This window comes from Fusarium subglutinans, assembly GCF_013396075.1.
Source record: "Fusarium subglutinans strain NRRL 66333 chromosome Unknown NRRL66333_c0000029, whole genome shotgun sequence".
NCBI classification, from domain to species: Eukaryota; Fungi; Ascomycota; class Sordariomycetes; order Hypocreales; family Nectriaceae; genus Fusarium; species Fusarium subglutinans.
In genome coordinates, this window is record NW_023502092.1 from 87128 (window position 1) to 107005 (window position 19878).

The 19878-nt window shown below is 47.9% G+C and overlaps 7 protein-coding genes across 7 annotated transcripts; 3 read left to right on the forward strand and 4 right to left on the reverse strand.

The window, feature by feature from the left end:
• FSUBG_3356 (alcohol dehydrogenase) lies at positions 1-1128 on the reverse strand (the record flags this gene model as incomplete). The annotated part of the gene is made up of 1 exon (XM_036681228.1): positions 1-1128. The coding sequence occupies one exon, from the start codon at positions 1126-1128 to the stop codon at positions 1-3; it is 1128 nt and encodes a 375-aa protein (XP_036541008.1).
• Positions 1129-1785: 657 nt separating this feature from the next.
• FSUBG_3357 (uncharacterized protein) lies at positions 1786-5956 on the forward strand (the record flags this gene model as incomplete). Its single annotated transcript, XM_036681229.1, has 10 exons — positions 1786-1974; positions 2024-2479; positions 2538-3527; positions 3971-3983; positions 4022-4258; positions 4305-4516; positions 4563-4846; positions 5028-5106; positions 5581-5745; positions 5795-5956. The coding sequence occupies 10 exons, from the start codon at positions 1786-1788 to the stop codon at positions 5954-5956; spliced, it is 2787 nt and encodes a 928-aa protein (XP_036541009.1).
• Positions 5957-6352: 396 nt separating this feature from the next.
• On the reverse strand, positions 6353-7117 carry FSUBG_3358 (cysteine dioxygenase; the record flags this gene model as incomplete). The annotated part of the gene is made up of 3 exons (XM_036681230.1): positions 6353-6447; positions 6502-6757; positions 6806-7117. The coding sequence occupies 3 exons, from the start codon at positions 7115-7117 to the stop codon at positions 6353-6355; spliced, it is 663 nt and encodes a 220-aa protein (XP_036541010.1).
• Positions 7118-8001: 884 nt separating this feature from the next.
• FSUBG_3359 (specific transcription factor domain protein) lies at positions 8002-10005 on the forward strand (the record flags this gene model as incomplete). The annotated part of the gene is made up of 1 exon (XM_036681231.1): positions 8002-10005. The coding sequence occupies one exon, from the start codon at positions 8002-8004 to the stop codon at positions 10003-10005; it is 2004 nt and encodes a 667-aa protein (XP_036541011.1).
• A 413-nt stretch (positions 10006-10418) lies between these two features.
• On the forward strand, positions 10419-12368 carry FSUBG_3360 (heterokaryon incompatibility 6 OR allele; the record flags this gene model as incomplete). Its single annotated transcript, XM_036681233.1, has 1 exon — positions 10419-12368. The coding sequence occupies one exon, from the start codon at positions 10419-10421 to the stop codon at positions 12366-12368; it is 1950 nt and encodes a 649-aa protein (XP_036541012.1).
• Positions 12369-12777: 409 nt separating this feature from the next.
• On the reverse strand, positions 12778-14060 carry FSUBG_3361 (aldehyde reductase 2; the record flags this gene model as incomplete). The annotated part of the gene is made up of 5 exons (XM_036681234.1): positions 12778-13097; positions 13148-13226; positions 13282-13328; positions 13381-13749; positions 13808-14060. 5 exons carry the CDS (start codon positions 14058-14060, stop codon positions 12778-12780), a joined length of 1068 nt encoding a protein of 355 aa, XP_036541013.1.
• Positions 14061-15851: 1791 nt separating this feature from the next.
• FSUBG_3362 (uncharacterized protein) lies at positions 15852-17530 on the reverse strand (the record flags this gene model as incomplete). The annotated part of the gene is made up of 4 exons (XM_036681235.1): positions 15852-16884; positions 16940-17121; positions 17179-17279; positions 17332-17530. The coding sequence occupies 4 exons, from the start codon at positions 17528-17530 to the stop codon at positions 15852-15854; spliced, it is 1515 nt and encodes a 504-aa protein (XP_036541014.1).
• Between the last annotated feature and the right edge of the window lie 2348 nt (positions 17531-19878).

Here is a 19878-nt window from a genome sequence, read left to right on the forward strand (position 1 = left end):
TCAGGGTGAAATAAGGACATGCGACAAAGGGCTACTGATTTTGGCTGCCGTATCGAATGCCTCCGCAAATTTCTCCATGGGAAAATCACCAACAGTCTGTACCGTACCAATCTTTAGATAACCTGCCTCCAGCAGCTTGATCATGTTGCGCATATCATCCTTGGTGTACATCCACTTCCCCTTGACCGTGATGTCATTGAGCATGATGAACTGAGTCGGCAACTTCAATTCTTCATGTGCACCCATCAAGCTGACTCGTCCACCACGACGAAGCGACAAAATACAACTCTTGAAATGAGTGCTAGTGATAGCTTTGCCAGGAGAGATGTCGAAGAAAGCATCCGCAGGACCATTCTTGGTCAGCTCTTTAACGTCGTTCTCGATGTTTCCGGTGTTCAGAACTGTTCGAATTCGTTCAGGGTCCAAAGCCTTCACCTTGGTCAGAGTTTCGTGGTTGCGACCGACGGCGATAACCTGAGCCCCCATGGCAAGAGCAGCGAGAACAGCAGCGCTTCCGAAAGTCCCAGCAGCAGGGCTAATGATGACATTGTCGCCAGATCTGATGGCTATATCTTGGAGTCCTCCAAATGGAACCGAGATAGTCCAGAGATAGGCCAAATCTGCCATTGAGTATCCGAGACACCCTTCATCTCGGTTGTTTGTGAGCCGATTCTCGTCCAATGGGAAGCAGTTCTCCAGAGGAACTTTGGCGTACTCGGCATAGGTACCGTCTCGCCACTCACCCTCCATGAGCTTATTACTCGCGGTATCAAAGCCCCCGGAGAGACCATGGAGGATAAGGGAGTTGGGATTATCTCGCGCCTGAATAAAGCTGTCGAAAAAGACCAACTGTCCAGGCTTAAGAGAAGTTGCATCGGGCCCGACAGCGGCAACACGGCCGATGGCACTAGAGCCTATGACGAAAGGTTCAGGGTAGGGATAAGGCTTATGGCCACTGTACACTCGGTCTGCGTAGGTCAGAACCCCAGCTGACAGAACACGGATCACAGCACTTCCGGGACATGGCTGAGGAGTACCCTGAGTGACTACTGAGATATCATAAGGATCTCGAGTGGAATGAAGGACAAGCGCTCGGTGGGTTTTGGGAAGTGCTGCTGTAGTTGCCATGATGAGCAGAGTCGATCGTTGCTAAGTTGTTGAAGACAGGGTATTTTATGCTCTGTGCCCAAAGGAGTGGTTTTTCTTTCTCCCTTCTCGTGCGAGGCATGCCCTTATATGCATTTCCTCTTTATAGCCTCTAAAAGAAACTACCCCTTGACTATGGTTGTCCATCTAGTCGACACCAGTCAAGCTGCTACTCTCAGGGCATTCCGCAGGCGCTGGCAAAATACGGTCAGATCAGAAAGGATTCGCTGTACTCCGTAATCTAGCAATAATCAATGGCGGAGCCGGGCCCGGGTTTAAAATCAGTCTACTGCCCGTCATTCCATATCTGATCCTCCCCGGGGCACCCGGACTTAACAGTGTTTTAAGCCCGACGCCGTATAGCGCATAAGTTCCATCAACTCTGTGATTCATAGGCCGCTTTATTTCTCTGTTCATGTCTCCGACCAATGGTTACAAGTATAAATGGCCTCTAAAGCTTCCTTAATTAATGCCGGGCCCGGACGGTTCCAAATTCGCTCGTGCAACACCTGCAAAAGTAAGAAGACGCGATGTGACAAGAACACGCCATGTTCGTCATGCGTTTCTTCAGGCAGAACATGCACTTACCCACCAATTGGGCAGCGGGTGAGACGGACGAAGAAAACAATTCTGGCCGAGATGGCTGGTCGAATTGCGAGTTTGGAGCGCAGCCTTGCCGAGGCGACTACGCTTGGCAATCTGTCCAGCAACAGCATCAAACCACGCACGATTGCAGATGAGCAAGACTCGCCCAAAGACTTGCTATTACATAAGGGTTCAACTGGCCAGTACCTTAACGAAATACTGGTATCTCGAGTCGTTGGTGAAGTGAGCCATGCTAATGCTTTCAGATGATCGTAGCACTAACAGGTTTCAGGACGAAAGTATTGCGACTGCTCTTGCGACATCGCAGCAAGAGCAAAGAGATCTTCCAAGCTCTCCCTTTGATGTAATGGGAATCATGTCTTCTCCCTGCCATATCCAGCATCCTTCTGCATTTCACCCTGGCAAAGCTACTGCCATCGAGCTTTGGAATATCTACCTGAACAATGTCGAAATCATCCTGGGAATGAAGTTGACGCACATCCTTACCGATGAAGTCACAGTTTATTCAACAATAGATGACCCTGTCACTGCAAAACTTGACGACCTTGCATTTTGCTATAGTATCTACTTTGCAGCGGCTGTGTCGCTTGAAGAGCCGACGTCGCTGTTCCTGGATAAGACCCTTGAGCTCCGGCGTTTCAAAATGGGCATCGAACAGGCCTTCTCTCATGGAGACTTTCTTAATCGGCCTACATTGACTGGTCTACGAGCTTTAGCTATATACCTCGTGAGTTTACTCAACCACAATCTAGTCCTAGCCTCATGCCTAATCATCTGGTTTTAAGTCCGCAATCCGCGTTCATAACCGAGGGAAGTCTGTTTGGATTCTAGATGGCCTTGTAATCCGAATAGCTCAATCTATTGGACTCCATAAGGATGGGACTAAGCTTGGGTTGCCACCTTTTGAGTCGGAGCTCCGTCGAAGACTTTGGTGGCATATTATTACCAGAGATAGCAGATCTGGGGAAGACTTCGGCTTGGAAGACCCCAATGACCTGCTGTCGACATCAGACGTCAAGCTCCCCTTAAATATTAATGATGCTGATATCTTTCCTGAAATGGAGGAGTTGCCAGTTGAGCGGGCCGAATGGACCTGTATGACGTTCTCCTTGGTCAATTTCGACTTGGCTAGGGCTATGGAAAAGCTCAAGCCTGGCAACGCGTCAGTTCCAATACTCAGCAAAGAATGGAGAGACAAAGTCGTTCAAGAAGTGTATACCAAGACAAAGGCCAGACTGGAGAACTACAACCCAGTAACACCCCACCAAAGACTTACGGTCCACTGCACAGACTATCTCCTACGGAAGCTCGACTTCGTCACAAACCAACAGTGGCTCTTATCGCAGAAGAGAGGGTCAGATGCCTCTGTGCTAAAAGAAGAAACATTTGTCGCTGCTTTGAACATTCTGGAGGCGAGGACGGCGGGCGATGATCCTTTTCTAGCGCAGTTCGCCTGGGCTAGGAAGGTTCATCCACAATACCACGTAACATTATATGTTCTGTGGTATTTGTGCACTAAGCCGCAAGGTTTGCACGTCGAGCGCGCATGGCTGCTTATTGATAGCATCTTCGAGCAGGAAATGGCTTTGGACATCATAGGTTGTACTGGCGCTAAACCGGCTGTTCTGAAGGCGCTGAGGACCAAGGCCGAAACACTTCGGAAGAAAGCTGAATGCAACACAGATCCTGCCATGCCGACTGACATGGAACATATTGAAGACCCTTTAAAATTTATTGAAGGCTTCAATTTTGATGACGAGGTTTTTGAAGATGGAGTTCCATGGTCATCGTGGACTTCGCTCCTTCAGGGATTTCATGCGGATCAACCGTTATTTCAATAAGCCGATAGGCAATTCTCTTCTGACTCTGAGATGTATCGTCATAGAGGCCTTGGGGAGCAAGAAGATTTAAGACTTTAGAAGAGGTATTAAAATACACTTAGTGAAGAGTCTACGAAGTTTAAACTAGAGTTATTTAAATTATTGTATTACTTAGGACTGGGTTGCTAAGTTTTCTCTCTTCCCTAAAGCAGGTGATTTAATAGCCATTATATAAAAATACGGCACCAGAAACAGCATCACAGTGTGAGGGACTGCAGTAAGCTCATTCCGGACTGTGGCCGTCACGGCATTGCAGAGCCACTTCCTTAAATCCGAAGTCCGTAAATCCGACCCCTTAACTTATAAGGTGATGAATACTAGATGCACCGGAATTTAAGCTGATCTTCCTGTGTAAGTTTACATACTACAAGCGATGACTACTATTCTAGTTACTGGTGCCAACCGGGGGATTGGCTATGCCATTGTGCAAGCCATCGCTACCCGACTCCCTTCATCCACCATCGTGCTTGGGTGTCGCAGCAAGAACGCAGCAAAAGAAGCGTTTGAATCACTAATTGATAGTGGAATTAAGAACAAACTAGGCTACGTTGAGTTGGATATTGAGAACGACGCTTCTATTGAAGCAGCAGTGGTATCTCTGGACCGGGAATATGGGAAACTGGACGGTATGCGTTCTGATCATTGCCTGAACCGGAGGACTGACCACGACAGTTCTCATCAATAACGCTGGCAAAGTCGAGCGAAGGCCATCAGATAATCTGGCTGATATCCGAGCGGCGTCCAACTCTTGCTTCAACAACCTCATTACCAGCAACGCTGTTGTCACACATGCCTTTGGAAAACTGCTAAGAAGGAGCTCTGAGCCAAGAGTCATCATGATCTCCAGCGCTCGCGGCAGTATGGCCAGGACAAACAACAAAGAGGTTCGTGACCCAAGAGACATTATGTGCAAACGCTCATCCTTTTCAGCTCCCTCCTGTGGCAAACATTGACTATTGCGTCTCCAAAGTCGGTCTTAACATGCTCATGTTGCATTTACAAGCTGCCGAGAACCACAGTGAGGATGAACCCAAGATAAAATTCTGGGCTGTGAGTCCAGGACACTGCAAGACGGCTTTTAACGGCTACAGGGGTAGGAAGGATCCCCTAGAAGGAGCCGAGGCAGTCGTGAGGCTGCTTGAGTCGGCCAAGGGGGACATTGAACCTGGGACATTTTGGGAGTATGAGAATGGTAGCTTCCAGCAAGTTCCTTGGTAACTTGGGATATTGTAAGAAGTATATGAGAACAGTAGAGAGATAATAATACTTTGGTATACCTCTTCAACGTCACCAAGAAGGCTCCAGACTATTGAGGGACCCAATGAGCCAATCGCACCCGAACTTCACGTCAATCTTATGCGCACGTCTAGTCTTCATCGCTTGAACTGTTCCAAGGCAAATGTTCTCCAGTGCTTCCGTCACCCGCAAGGGCAACTCTTTAGCAATTTCTCCAAACCATGCCAGAGCTCTCTCAGTGAGATTGCTATCCCGCTCAAAGGCCGCGTGCTGCAGATCATGTAGATTGTTCGCAGTCAGGAGTACCATTGAAGAAATGTAGGTACAGTCGAGACCCTATACACATTAGTACTCATTAAATGACGTCGTGTGGGAGGACTTACCATTCATCCAGCAATATCTCGGCGCAACCTACTCGAATAAGATCATGAAGTCTCGTGCTTCTCCTACCAATGAGATCCAACCGCTTGGCAGTTGTAATGTACCCAGTGCTCTGCCGTGATCACGTAAAACAACGACCTATTGCTCATCCCATGTATGAAGAATGCAGAAGTAAGCATCGATTGAAGGGTTATTACTCGTAGTTGTAATGACGTTAGTAGCGTCGAAATGTGATGGTACTAAAGCTTTCCAGTTGTCATTTTCGAGACGGTCGACATCAGGCAGCCTAGCAAATTAGATGCTGCGGTCATAAGCCTAGTGAAGAAAGCAGGTTGCGCCAAAACCTATCCTCATCAGCAACGCCGGCGTTCCTGCCGATGTGGGAGCAATCGTCGGTTTCGAAGAAGCCGAGTTTCGTCGGGGCATCGAACTCAGAGTCATTGGCTCCTTCAATACCCTCCAGTCCTTCAGACCTTTCCTAACCAGCAATGCCTATGTCTTCAATACATCAACCGAACTGGTGCACCTGAGACCAATCGCTCAAGGCTAGGTATACTGCCATCAAAGCCGCTACCTTAAAGATGTGCGAGTACCTGCAGGACGATAATCCCGAGTGGCGCTTTGTTCAGATTCAGCTTGGCCTCGTTCGTGTGGAGCTGAACGAGAGCTTTGATATTGTTGGCCAGGATGACCGTAAGTCACCCTAAACTTTTGTGGATTACTAGCTGATTGTCTATATGTCGCTTTGCTTGGAGCTCATTTCTTTGTTTGGCTTGCGTCACCGGAGGCGGAGGGAGGTTCACAAGGGCAAATTTGTCGGGTGAGTTTTGATATCGACGAGTCAAAGGCTTGGGCCGATGAGATTGAAGACTCTTTTATTCTCAAAGTGATTCTTGACGGTGTACCCATATGAGGGGCAGACCTGTCAAGATCTGCTGCCTTGCTGGTGCCCGCTCTCAAATTTGACAAGGTTAAAAATGTTCTGTGTTATTCTTCACATAGATTTACATGGTCGCGAAATTGAATCATTGTCTATTCTTTGTGTATTTTATGGCAGGGTATCACTGTATGTAAGGACTATCTCAAACTCTTCCAGATATTACTTAACGAGCTTCGGCTTTTGCCATGAAGCTTGCACGACCCGTTGACTCGTCGAAGACATTATAACCGATATCAGCAGCATTTGGCGGAGTGTATACTAATAAATGTCAGTAAGAGAATCAATGGTAATCGTAGAAGCTTTGGAACTTACTATGCAATGAGACGGCCACTTGGGTAGGGTGAGGGTTGTGCACTCGGTGAAGACCAATGTCGTCTGAGATGTATGTGACTTGATCGGCCTGATGAGTGTTGGCACTTTTGATTGACAGAGGACGGTCTTCGCAGCCCTTCTCAGGCATGTTATAGACAGTTTCTGTCAACTCCCCTGCCAGCACTTTGAGGATACAGTGGGCATTGGCGTGGTCGTGAATTGGTGATCCCTTTCCTGGGTTCCAGACTAATAGGAGCTTTGGGGAGGTCAGCATTGTAGACAATTGTTAATCGAAAATACTCACAATATTGGCTTTGTGATTGATATTGACAATCGCATTGCGTGTGTAGTTCTTCTCTGGGCAGTTGTGATAATAGCGTGCCCAGTCGTTGGGGTTCGATGTGTACTTTTTTGCCAGGGAAATCAGGTAATCCTCGTCGATGTCATCGCAGCCAATGCCGCCCCCCTTTCCTAAATGAGCTTTGACATCGCGGACGAAATCATCCAGAGAGTACACCTCGGGCTCTTCAAAGTTGGTGTAGGAAGTAAAACCTTGGTGAGATGATTGACACGTTGTAAGTGGCAGAGGGGCAAATCTTGTTGACACTGCAGCCATTGTGATAGATTTCTGATGTTTCGTATGAAATGAGTATATCAGATAAAAAATCTTCGATCTTGAGGCGCGGAAGTGTACTTGGCTATCGCGAACTGTTTAGTTACAGGCCGATTTGCACAATGTTATCAACGTGCTATCTATAGTAGAGCCGCATCTTCAATCGCCGAGTCGTCAGTCAAGGGTTAACTTTGTGTCAGTACGTTCGGGGATTCAAGCGCTACATTGATTGGCTAATGACCCAAACTTCAGATAACGGAGATGCCCGCCTGGATCTTGTTCGGCGATTGAAGACCCTGCACGAAAATAGAAACATGCTAACCGTCCATTGAGCCAAGCCACATCGCGATAGAACAAAGGAGATGTATTACCTCCGTTTAAAATGAGAGGGTTATAAGTCTAAGAGTTTTTTGGGATTGACTTTTCTATGAAAACAATGTAGAACGATGAATGGGAAAGAGAACAATGAACGAACAATGGGATTCTCGGCTTGAGATTGTAGATCATGTGGATATCTTCGGCTTATCGGTTGTTATCGACTGGTCAAGACGTGGCCTGATATCAGCTTATCAGTGCATTGACCACTCACAAGCTCGAGTCAGATCATCCTGTCTCCACTCAACATTCCTCAACTTCGTGTTTGCTTCTGTGGTTGAGATAGCATGATACATATGCACATCCATTCAATCATTCGTCTCACCATCCATTTCATTTTGACCGCTGAAGATTGGATCATATGCTTGGGGTAATCTAACGATCTTACATGAGGCTCATGCCGTGGTTGCGCAATCTGTCCTGCTCAAACCCTGCCTATCTTTCGATCGCCGACTCACCCGAATCCACCTCCTTCTGATATCGCATCCGTACCGACTCACCGCAGATCAATCATGACAGTCTCAACAAACGGATCAGTCAAAGCGACCGGCATAGCAAGTCTCGCTTGCGTCGTCTGCAGAAAGCAGCACCTCAAGTGCGATGCGGGGAAACCCTCGTGTTCGCGTTGCAAAGAGACAGAGCAAGTATGCTACTACGAGCCATCGCGACGTGGTGGACGTCGCAAGAAGCATCGTTCGCCAGCTGAGGAGCTTCAGCAGAGGAGTAGACAGCCCGGGATTCAAGCTTCTCCAGGCGATCAGCAATCTTCATATGTGGATTGTGTGACTGTTAATCCTATCAGTCTACCTATTACACCTACGTCGTCTTCCCAGGAGTTACCGTCATCTGGAATAAGTCAGAATACAGCTACCAGCAATGACTTGGTTGGGAGTGTCACCCGACACACCCGACAATCACCTCGGGGCGAAAATGTGCAGACTCAACGACGGATTAGCGACGACCAAACCCCTGCTCAACAGCCTCAACCCCAAAACGATAATGTCATGTCATATCTAACCCATCTTGACCCTAATATCATTACGCAAACCTTTGGCAGCAATAGTTTGGGAAGTCTCAATGCTCCCGTGCAGCCTTGTTCAGATGGAGATCGTCTCCTTCGACTGTACTACGAGAACTTTCACAATGCCCATCCCTTCCTCGTTCCAAGTTCGGTGTTCACATCACGGAACTACCCTCCATATTTGCGGCGAATGGTTGAATTCGCAGGTTCACATTATGCTTCATCGGGGCCAGATGCGCAACTACGCGCCGAAGTCGCGACTGATATGATGTCTGCCATTGAAACCTCAACATATATGGTTCAGTCGCTGTTGATCTACTCTATTCTCCTATTCTTCAGTCGCGACCTAGATACCGCGAACAGAACTTTCGGCCAATGTACGCAAATGGCCATGGACTTGGGCATGCATCTTGAAGACTTTGCATCATCGAGACAACTCGATAATCCAATTGAGGCTGAAAGCTTGAGGAGAACTTGGTGGGAGATTTACGTCACTGACATCTCCATGGCCATTCCTCCCAAGACAATGATTTTGCGATGCAGCAGTACACCACCAAAGGTTCTCTTGCCATGCGAGGAAGTCTTCTACAATGGTCGGTTGGACATTCCCCCATCACACCATGTTCTTGAGTTCAAAAGGCGGGTGCTGTCGACCGGCGATGTTGCTTTCTCGTCATTCAGCTATCGCATCGAGGCTGCGACGATTCTAGGGCGTGTCTTACTCCTAAATCAGTTGAAGAACACAAGTCACGATCATACCCAGTCCATCGAGAACGCTCTCCTGAGCTGGTCAAACCACTTGCCCTCCGGAAAGTTGGAGATCGTTGACTCGTATGGTAACATCGATGAGATGATGTTCCAGGCACATATGATTATAGCGTTGGCCAGCATGCTATTACATCTCCCGCGCAGCAACTTGTACCCGCTGCTAGCAGATATCAAGGATCCCTTCCTGCCGTTTGGCCAGAACCATCCTCTTTCATCATCAACGAGTCTTATCCAAGGTATCAAAGCAACCGACGCTTCAAGAAGGATATCAGATTGCATATCGCTCTGCCCTAATGTCCCAAAACATACACCATTTGTCATTCCAGCGCTGGCACTATGCGGCTTCATCCAAATAGCAACCTCTCAAGGCCATCCCGACGAATGCTTTGAACACCACTACAACCGCGTCACTCTCGTTCTCGGATGTCTCAAGAGCGCCCGGCGCATGTGGCGCATGGCAGAAGCAGAATACGACCGCCTTCGCTGCTGCGCTTCTGAGCTCATCGCCGACGCCATGGACAGGATGAATGCACTGCCTTTATCACAGACAATACCTAACTCATCTTCAATGCCTACAACATCTGACCAAGGAGGTGATCTAACTTTAGTGTCGCCGACGCGCGGGAACGCTGACTCGGGATTGCCACGGTTTGATCCTCTTTTTCTGGATCCTGTTTGTTATGATTATTCGTTGTTCAGCGCTTTGCCCGACTTTCATAGCTCTTAGATTGTGTTTTACTGTTTGGAAAAGTGGAAAAAGGATACCCTGCAAGGCGAAATTGACTCTACTCATTTTTGGCGCATCGATGTGTGATCTTTCCTCAATAAATAATTCCTAAAAGAATGTCTCAGAAAATGCCTTCCGATTGACCATCATGCAGCTACCAAATTTTCAAGGCCATTTCATTGGTCGCAGGGCGTACCTAATAATGCTAAGCGCCAGAAGGCATTTTGCCAGGCGTACTCACAGCCTCATCACAGCCCATTGTCTTTTGACCTTTGGATTTTCCCATAAGGCTCCTCTGACCTATGCTTTGTTTTCGTATCGCTTGAAATCAATTTAATGGGTGTTAGGCACTTGTAGTCCTCTGATACAGTTCCTTTGCCAGTGTTTCCCGGTCCTCGTTTCATCCTCCCGATATGTCCACTCAAGACCTGTATCAGACCCCGCTCGACACCTCAAAACCCGAGATAAGACTACTGGAAATAGTCGAGTACAAAGATGTCGTCTCTTGTAAATTGCACACAGTCACATTTAGCAAACAACTACACTTTGCGGCGCTATCATATGTATGGGGGAGTGCAGCTGACAGGGTCAACATCAACATCGACGGCGTTGAAGTTCCCGTTTCGAAAAGTCTCGCCCGCGCGTTGAAAGAAGTTCGAGGCTATTGGCAATACGAGTTTCCCGATAGAGATCAATCCAAGTTCAGAATCTGGGTCGACGCCGTTTGCATCAACCAAGCCGACGCTGCAGAACGGACTGAGCAGGTCAAGCTCATGCGCGATATCTACTCCTCAGCTGATCTGGTACTTGGATGGCTGGGTTCCGAAGAGAGTGATAAGATCTTGAGAGCTATCACAACCATTATGGTCTTGAATAAGGCCTTCAGGGCAGCAAGATGGGACGTTGATAACCTGATGGATCTGGAGTGGCTGAGAACTTGTGGTCTTACAAAAGAACCAGAATGTGACAAGTTCTGGGCATCCCTAGATGACCTTGCGTTATTACCGTATTGGCGGCGGGTGTGGATCTTGCAGGAAAACGTTCTGGCCTCTACATTGTTCTACATTGCCCCGCGAGTCTGCATCGAGTACAGCTCTCTCATGAACGCGTGCCATATGTTCGAGATACTTTCACTCAAGCTGAGTGAGAAGCAAGCTACGAAACCAAACTTTGTCCCAAGCCATATTTGGATGAAATTTTGTCCACCCAAGGGCACCGGTTTCATCCAGCTGCGAAACATCTTGCGCTTCGATATTGCCAAGACTATGTACAGGGACAGGCTTACAGAGAGTCAAGAAGAGCAACAACGAACGGCGGTTCAACTTTCGGTCTTTGGTGGCACTCTTGAAGCTACGGATCCGAAAGATCACATCTATGGCCTCCTAGGCCTCAGCTCATTACCCCTCAGCCCAGACTACACCAAGAGCGTCAGAGACGTTTACGTAGACTACTGCAAGGCTGTGCTCGATATGATCGGGAACAGTGGCAAAAGAGAACTGCAATTTCTACGAGATGCTGGCTCTGGTGTTTTTCAGGATCCTCTTGGGTTGCCATCATGGGCACCGCAATTTCCATCGAGGGCGACCGATAATCCGACACTGATATTTGACGGAGAGTTTAAGCTTTCTCGTCTCGCCCCTAAAGTTCCACGACCAAGTATCTCGGATGCCAAGTTACACTTATCCGGCGTGAAATTGCAGACATTAAAGAAGATCGGCGGAAACCCAGAGATCCAGAATTTACAAAAGGGAGGTAGTCTCGCCGATTGGGTACAAGACTACATCACTCGTATACCATTCTATCCAACTAAAATCCCTTCAATTTGGGCACTTTTCTTAGTTGTTGCAAGGATGCAGAAACTGGCACTGGATACACCGAGCATGTTGCTATTGCTTAACTTCACGAAGCGACTAGATCTCCAAATTCCGGAAAGCGATCGGCCACGGGGTGTTACCAGATACTTTCAGACGTCTGAGGCAGATGGTCTCTCAGTCATGATAGTTCAAGATGGAGGGAACAACCCTGACATGATGGGGTGCATTTCGCCGTTCTTAGGGGGACCTGATGAACTGAAGGCGAGGATGTTTGACGTCGACGCTCAACAAGTGTTTATGATGAAGCGAAACTACCATACTAAATTGTTCGAGACTAATGCTGGATATTTGGGTATGGGGCCACAGAACTGTAAGGTTGGAGATGTGATCTGCGTTATCGATGGGTATGAGGATCTTGTTCTGCTGCGACAACGCGGAGATGAGTATGAATATGTTGGACCCTGTATGGCTTATGGAATCACGGATTTGTACATCAAGAGGAAGGTTGAGGATAAAGAGGTGGGTATCGAGACGTTTCATCTAGTGTAGGTTGTTGAGCGTATTCTGTAATTAAGATCCATCCACTGGAACTTTACGTGATGCTTTCCCTACGATTATATATACTACCGCGCCACTTTCTATCACAACCCACTACAGCAGGCTCTAGCCTGTTATCTTCCGTAGTATAGTGGTCAGTATGCAAGCTTGTCACGCTTGAGACCCGGGTTCAATTCCCGGCGGGAGAGATCCAGCCACCTGCGATACGCAGGTCATTCTTTTTGCATTTTTCACTACGAAATAGGAACTTGTGTTTGGCAATGATTTATTGCTGTTAAGATAGAATTGGCTTTTAGATCCGACGGTCCGACCGTTTTGTCAACGTCTGCCCGCCGGGCTGGACTTAAATTTAATTCTTTACACTCTGTAAAGGTAAATTATTATACTAGGTCTATTAATCTTAAAGCTTGGGATCCTCTTCCGCCTTTGCAACCGCTTCTACGTTGGACAAAATAGACTCCTCCAAGCTTGTCCAACCAGGTCGGCCAAGATCCTTGAGAAGCTGCTCAGCCTTGTCTCTTGGCTCGATCTCATTGGGGTCCTCTCCACCTGAGAAGTTCTCGGGGAATGTCCTGTTGGGAAAGTTCTTTCGGAGAATGTCAAGGATAGCGTCCCAGCTAAAGCGACCGGCGAAGCCAAAGATACGCTGTTCTTTGACATGGTCGAAGATGGCAGCTGCGACATGAAGTCTGCCCGTGTCCTCGACATCAATGAAATATTCTAAGCTGATGTCAGTACATGAGCTGTTTCGGGAGATACTCGAGACTTACGAGGAACGACGAAGCTGTGGAATGGTGTTACTTGTCCCTTGAAGAGAAGAACTGGGAGGCCAGAGCTACTAGGGTACCCCTGTGCGTCCAGAGTTAATCATTAATCATGGTGAAGTTCGGTAAATGACACTGACCTGGCTGGTAGGGTCGATAGAAGGGCCCCAATTGAAGTTGGGAAGGACTATCATCAGTAAGTCAGTGGTAGCAAGAAATATTTCTGTTGGATATCTTACCGGCGTTGACGACCAGTTCAGGCTTCTCGCTTCGGTGTTCCTTCTGATACTTCCAGATAGCCTGTTCCGCCTGCGCTTTGCTTGCCGCATACACAGCACCACGTCGGTCGGGCGTGTAAGGAGGATCAGCCCAAGCCTTCTTGATGGCACCTTCAGACCAGCTCTCTTCAGTCACCTTGACACCAGGGACATCGCGCTGAGAAACGACGGCCGCAGAGGATGATGAAGTGAAGACGAATCGCTTCACGCTGGGCTCTGCATAAGCGGCCTTGATTGCCGCGACGGCGAAGTCAATGACGGCAGGAATAACATTGTTAGGATCAGCATCCATGGTCATGATTGAGGCGGTATGCGCAATGACAGCAGTCCCTGTAGTTGCCGTGTTAGTCTCATATCACTCTATCGACGTAAAGAACTGGTTTCCTACCCTTGGCGGCCTCAGTCAAAGCTTTCTCATCTGTCAAGTCTGCCACCGCAACGAGCTCGAAGTTTCCTTGGCCATATTGTTTATCAAACGCCGCTGTGAGCCACGAATTCTTCTCGACATCTCGGACAGTTCCGCGGACCTTGTAGCCATACTCGAGGAATTGTTTGGCGACATGAGACCCAAGAAGGCCGTTGACTCCAGTCACGAGGACTAGAGAGCCTTTGGGGATAGCGGGGTTGTCAAGAGGGGCCATTTTGTTAGATGTTGGTTGTCTAAATGATGAGAGTAACTAGAACTGACTCTATCGTGTGGATACTTGGCGCATTTATATACCTCGCTGTCAAAAGATACACCGCATAACCCCCGCTCGGCTGTTGATGCAATATGGCCCTAGTGTGACTGAATTGTCCGCAAGTCCGCTCAGAGTTCAGAGTTTCGCGTGTTTTGGAGCCCTATCCGCGGGCGTAATGCCTGATTTGTGCTGGTGCTGCGCGCTAAGTTTCAATTTATAATCTACCTCGGTCGGCAAGATTGAAACACCCGGGACGGGGTTATGACTACACGAACGAAAGTATTACTCATCAACTCTTCTAGGTCATCATAACCATTTGTAGCATTAATTCTTGCGACTTCGACTTCTTCCCTTCGTATTTTCGCTCCCTCGGCTTTGCCGGGGGACGGGCGGAGCCCGCGGCGAGCGAATAGTGGACTTTTATGCTTTGTCGGAGGGGTTCTGAGTCGTAACAAAAAGCAATATCCCTCAACCAATACAACATTCAGCCTCAACGGGCTGATACTATAGGGCCTCAAGTTACTACCAGCATCGCCGTTTCTTTAGCTTTGAGTATGTCCCAAGGCTCTAAAGGCGTGTCAACACGTCTGAGCAGTAGGGTTCATGTTCCGTTGATCTAGCATTCCTGGCTGCACTGTGTCCAACTTGTCGACTTTCCTATCGTTCTTATCTAACCTCTTGTTAGATAACATGCAAGGAAAGCTCCTTTGTCAAGTGACATTGAACTCTGTCAGCCTCACAATCGAAACCAAGGTCATTCAATCAAGCAGCATGATACTCAATTGACAGCGCGGTCTGACAACCTGTACTTAAACTACACTCTCTGAGTATAGCATCGGACTCCCCACTCGTCATCCTAACCCCAGGAGATCTCTACATCAGCTGAGAAATCTTTGAAAATATTAATAGCTCGCGACTATACTGAATCTGGGTCAGTCTCGTTTCTCCGCATTCAACATCTTCTCCATTTCGCTCTTTGAGTTTTCCCCAATCTCAGATCGTAGGCGATCCCCGCGACCCCATTCAAGTCTTGGCTTTCGATCATTTCCACGCTTATTTACGCCGCTTTCATCATACCTCAAGCCACGACAATTTCCAAGCATGACAATGCATCAGGGCTTGCAATTGATGTAATTTGCAGTCACCAAAAAAATCACCAAGACATGGCTTAAGCTTCATTGCGTCATGGCACGAAGGGTTGCCACATAGGACCTCCTAGAGAGATGACGGTAAATGCTTGGCATTGCAGATGACCTGAAAGCAAAAGTTGACATGAGGGTGATTATATTGCATCATCCGGGTCACCGAATGATCAAGGTGCGAAACTAAGGTGCTGAATATATGGTTGGAGAAGGGAGCGATCTTGTAAAACCATAGCGCTCCTGAAGGGTGGCTTGAATCAATATTCGAATGCCATAGATGATCTCATTCTTAATGGCTTCTTTGCTGGTACTGAATCTTGATTAAGTAGGGGGGTGAGCATGTACCAGATTGGCCAGATCAAATCACATACATGTCGATTTGTCTGGATACAACAGCATTTTCTACAAGAAAGTTCATACAGTAACGGTATATGCTGCATGCGAAGATGGTGGTGGGACGGGATAACATGCGAGTTAGAGATTGGACAAAACTTTTCAATTTAGCTCAAATATCTATCTAAGACTTCATCAAACTAATGTATCGACGGTATGAAATGTACTAACTCGGTTCTCTTCCAGTCAATTCAAGACAGAAAGCAGATTCAAGTCTCTAGAGAGTATACAGATATCGAGGGTTGTACTCGCCGAGCTCAGCAATCTCCTCCTCAGTCTTGCCCTCCATGCGCCAGTCCTCTTGACCCGAAAGCTTTCTCTTGTTAAGGCGCTTGAAGTGGAGGTAGACGGTGGTGTGAATGCAGACAGCAAGGGCGAGCATGCCAATGGAGGCACCGTAGCCGGGACGATAATGTGGCTCGTAATCGTTGCTGAATAGGAAAGGGGCGGCAACACCAGCTGAGTTTCCAATGGTGATAAAAATACCACTGGCGAAGGCACGCTTGCCATATCGTGGCTGGTTGACAGTTATCCAAGCCATACCAGATCCAGAGCCGGTCCAGAGTCCAATAGCAACAATGAAGCATCCAGCATAGCTCATGGCTGTGCTTTGGTTGGCAATTAAAAGAATGTAGCCGAGCATCATAGTCAAGCCTCCTCCAATGCAGAAAAGTCCTCGCTGTTGAGTTCGGTCACTGATGTTGGCACAGATCAGATAGGTAACGAAGCCCACGGCGTAAACAGGGACTGTAAGACCCTGGACTTGCTTGTCGGACCATTGACCCATCTGCTTGATAATGGTTGGCAAGAAGACACTGAAGCTGTACAGGACAGAGTGACTGCAGTACTGAGCAATTGAGAGTGCCCAAATGGTCCAGTCCTTAGCTCCAGCGATGACGTCTTCCTTGTGCATCTCCTGACCAGATGTCGTTTGACCAATCTCCGCTGCTCGCAGGTCCAAGAGGTTCTGTCGGTCCTCCTCAGTGAGGAACTTGGCGGTTGCAGGAGTGTTTGGCAGGATCCAGGGGATGAAAAAGGCTGTCACGACGGTGGGGATACCGTTGATGGTGAGGATCCATCGCCAGGCTCGCCACCCAGCAGCACCCTGATCTTCTCCATCCCAGTTGTCAAGCTCACCGATACCGAGGGCAACGAGACCACCGACAGCTCCAGAGATAGCAGAGATAGAATAGAAGTAGGCATTGCGAAGTGAGATGTGCTTCTTGTGATAGAAGGTGGTCAGGTAGAGCCTGGAAAAAGTCACGGTCAGATGCGTATCACGAAATGGAGAAGTCCAGCACTCACATGATGCCTGGGAAGAGACCAGCCTCAAAGAAACCAAGAAGCAGGCGGCAAGCAACCATTGAGCCAAAGTTGTTGACGAAACCTGTGCAAATGGCCACAACGCCCCAGAAGAAAACGAGACCGGCAATGTATCGGGCAGGCTGCAACTTCTTGATGATGAGGTTGGAGGGAGTTTCAAACAGCTAAGCACAAGTCAGTGGGCTTTCTAGTGAGATTGGTATAGTGTTGCTTCAACTTACACAATAGGTAACAAAGAGAATCGACACGCAGATTTGGAATTGATCTCTTGTGAGACCAAGCTCATCCTCGAGACCGTAGAGACGAGCATTGCCGATACTAACTATATAGAATTGTCAATGTCGGTAGGGCTAAATATTTTAGATCAGACTCACCTCGATCCATGAAATTCATGAGGTAGATCCAGCAGACACAAGGAATGATACGTCGATCAAGCTTCTTCAGAATACGCTTCTCGGTCTGCTCACTGACATAAGGGACAGATCGCTCGTTGGTGGGACCATCGCTCTGAGTAGCAATGCCACCCTCCTCCTCCTTGGAAGGAGAGTGTCGATCACTAGATCCGATCGACATGGTGAAGAGATGAGACAGAAAAGCTGGAGAAGGAGAATTGGCAAGGAAGGGGTCTGGAAGAAGAGAAGATGCAGGTGCAGAGCGAGACCACGCGACTGGGACACCAGGCTCCTTTTTTATAAGCAAACGCGTGTGTCGTAATGTAATGGTTACAGCAACGACCGCGCGGGGTATCAATGCCCAGACATTCTAATCCAGATTACGAAGGAAACCCGGTCCAAAGGAGGATCCTGGAATCCCCCAGACCGCCAAGAAGAAGCAGTCATCGTCAGTGGTCTTTTGGGGGAGAGAACAAGAGTCGAAAGCTGGGGAAGAGAGAGGGATGCAATAGGGGGGGCTAAGCTTTTGCGGAGCACGCGGAGTAAATCCTGTTACGACGGGAATACCAATTTCGCCAAGCAATAGCCAAGGTGTTAGTGGGTGGGAACGAATATGAATCTGATACCCACACAAAATATAAAGCATTGGAGCTCGTTATCAGGTGAGCATTACCCCAGCAACTTGGCGGAACTTGGCATCTTGTACGAGGAAGTCATAATAACGCATCCCAATCTTGGCGAGTAAGCTTGGTTGGTTCGTCGATGCTGTTTGCTACTCTTGGCTGCAATGACTCGGTCAAATGGAATTCACTCTTATTTAGGCAAGATGGTCAATAAACTTGGCGGTTATATGCATCCAAAAGTCTCTGCTGTGTCAGTGATGACATCTCTTCCAAGAATGACAATCTTTGCCTCCACGTGCTGGGAAGGATGTGATATTCCCCTTCCCCTCACCCTCTTGACATGTCCCAACGATGCACGCTGATGCTTTTAGCCTTTAGGTGACACGTGGAATCCGCGTGGCTTAGATTCTTTCTCCTCTCCGATCCCGGTTTGTCTCTCGGTAGCATTTTAGCTAATGAGTTTATCTTTGTTATATGTGAGAGTTGCAAGATCTAACTCCTCATAGGGCGGGCTAAAACAAGGCTCGGGTGGCAATTCTCCGACCACGTTTCTGGCCTTCTCCGCATCCGGCAATCAATGCCCGAGACGCTAAACGAGCCCTAGATTGAGCCTTAATTTTTCTTGTATAGCAGAGCCCAGACATTCATTACAGCATCAGACTTGGGGTTTGTCTTGGAAGCCAAGAGAGAGGCGCTCATCTTCCAAGAATTTGTTACCGAGGTTTTGGACAGATCTTGATCCCGGACGAGCGGAGCAAATCAAATCTGATTGAAGTGTTGGGGTTGTTTCGTAATGCGCCCAGGCGCTGATGATGCTTGGTTGTCGAGATGTGAGATTCGCAACATTGCAGATTTGACAGATGTCACCCTCAGTAGATCATTGCTATACACCAAAAATTAAAAAATGCGAATACAATTTGTAATGGAAATTCGGAATTTGCCATCAAAGTCAACAATTTTTTTTCTTGATTGCCGATTGAGGGCTTGATGATTCACTTGTCACGCTCATGGGAATAACATCGAACTCACTGGAAGCTGTTCAAACTGCCAGCCACCTAACAACCAACGCGCTCACCTTGTTTGCGTCAATACTGATTGGCCAAACTATCGGTATTTTCCATCCATGTCTTCGGTTACCGGCGTTTTTAGACCCCATCGCCGCCGGACGGCTCATTCACCGTTTCCGGGGCAAGGGTTGGGGTTGCAGTTGTCGACATGAAAATCTTGATCCATGCCATGTCCCTTCGGATGTGATGATCCAGGACTCGGAGTTACGGTGAGCCAATTGACGGGCGCTTACCTCAGTCTAGAGAATTCAGAATATCTTGGTGAGACATGCATTTCTCAACAAGATCAAGGTTACATGCATTGCTTGGCAATAACCCCTAATATCAACATAGCCCCCGGGTCTTGTCATTGGCAGTTGCAGAGGTACCATCTCACTGTCCAAGCTCTTGTCAAAAATGGTGATGAACTGATGGGACGGTCACTTATACTCCGTAGCACGGCCCTCGAAATCGAAGGTCCACTATCACGGAATCCGCTTATCTGCCCCAGATTATAACGTTTAGGAGCAAGTTGCTTTGTATCGAGATTAAGTTCTTGTATGAGCCCCAAAAATGGGTACGGGATCTTGGGTAATGGCTTGGCGAAATGCTTATGTTGTACAGCGTGGCTGTTAGGGTTGGAAATGAAGTTGGGTCTCACGAGCGAGGCTGAATTGGTGCAACATTTTAATTTTAATACGAATTTCACGGCGCAAATTTCGGAAACCTATTTTTGAAAGCCTTTCAGCTACTGTCTCAGTCCTTTATGCACGGCAGTGGGCTTTGCCAGGCTGTTCTTGGAGCGCGCTTCGTGAGATCAAGTCGGCATTGCGACCGCACCAGCGCTTGCGAACATTCTA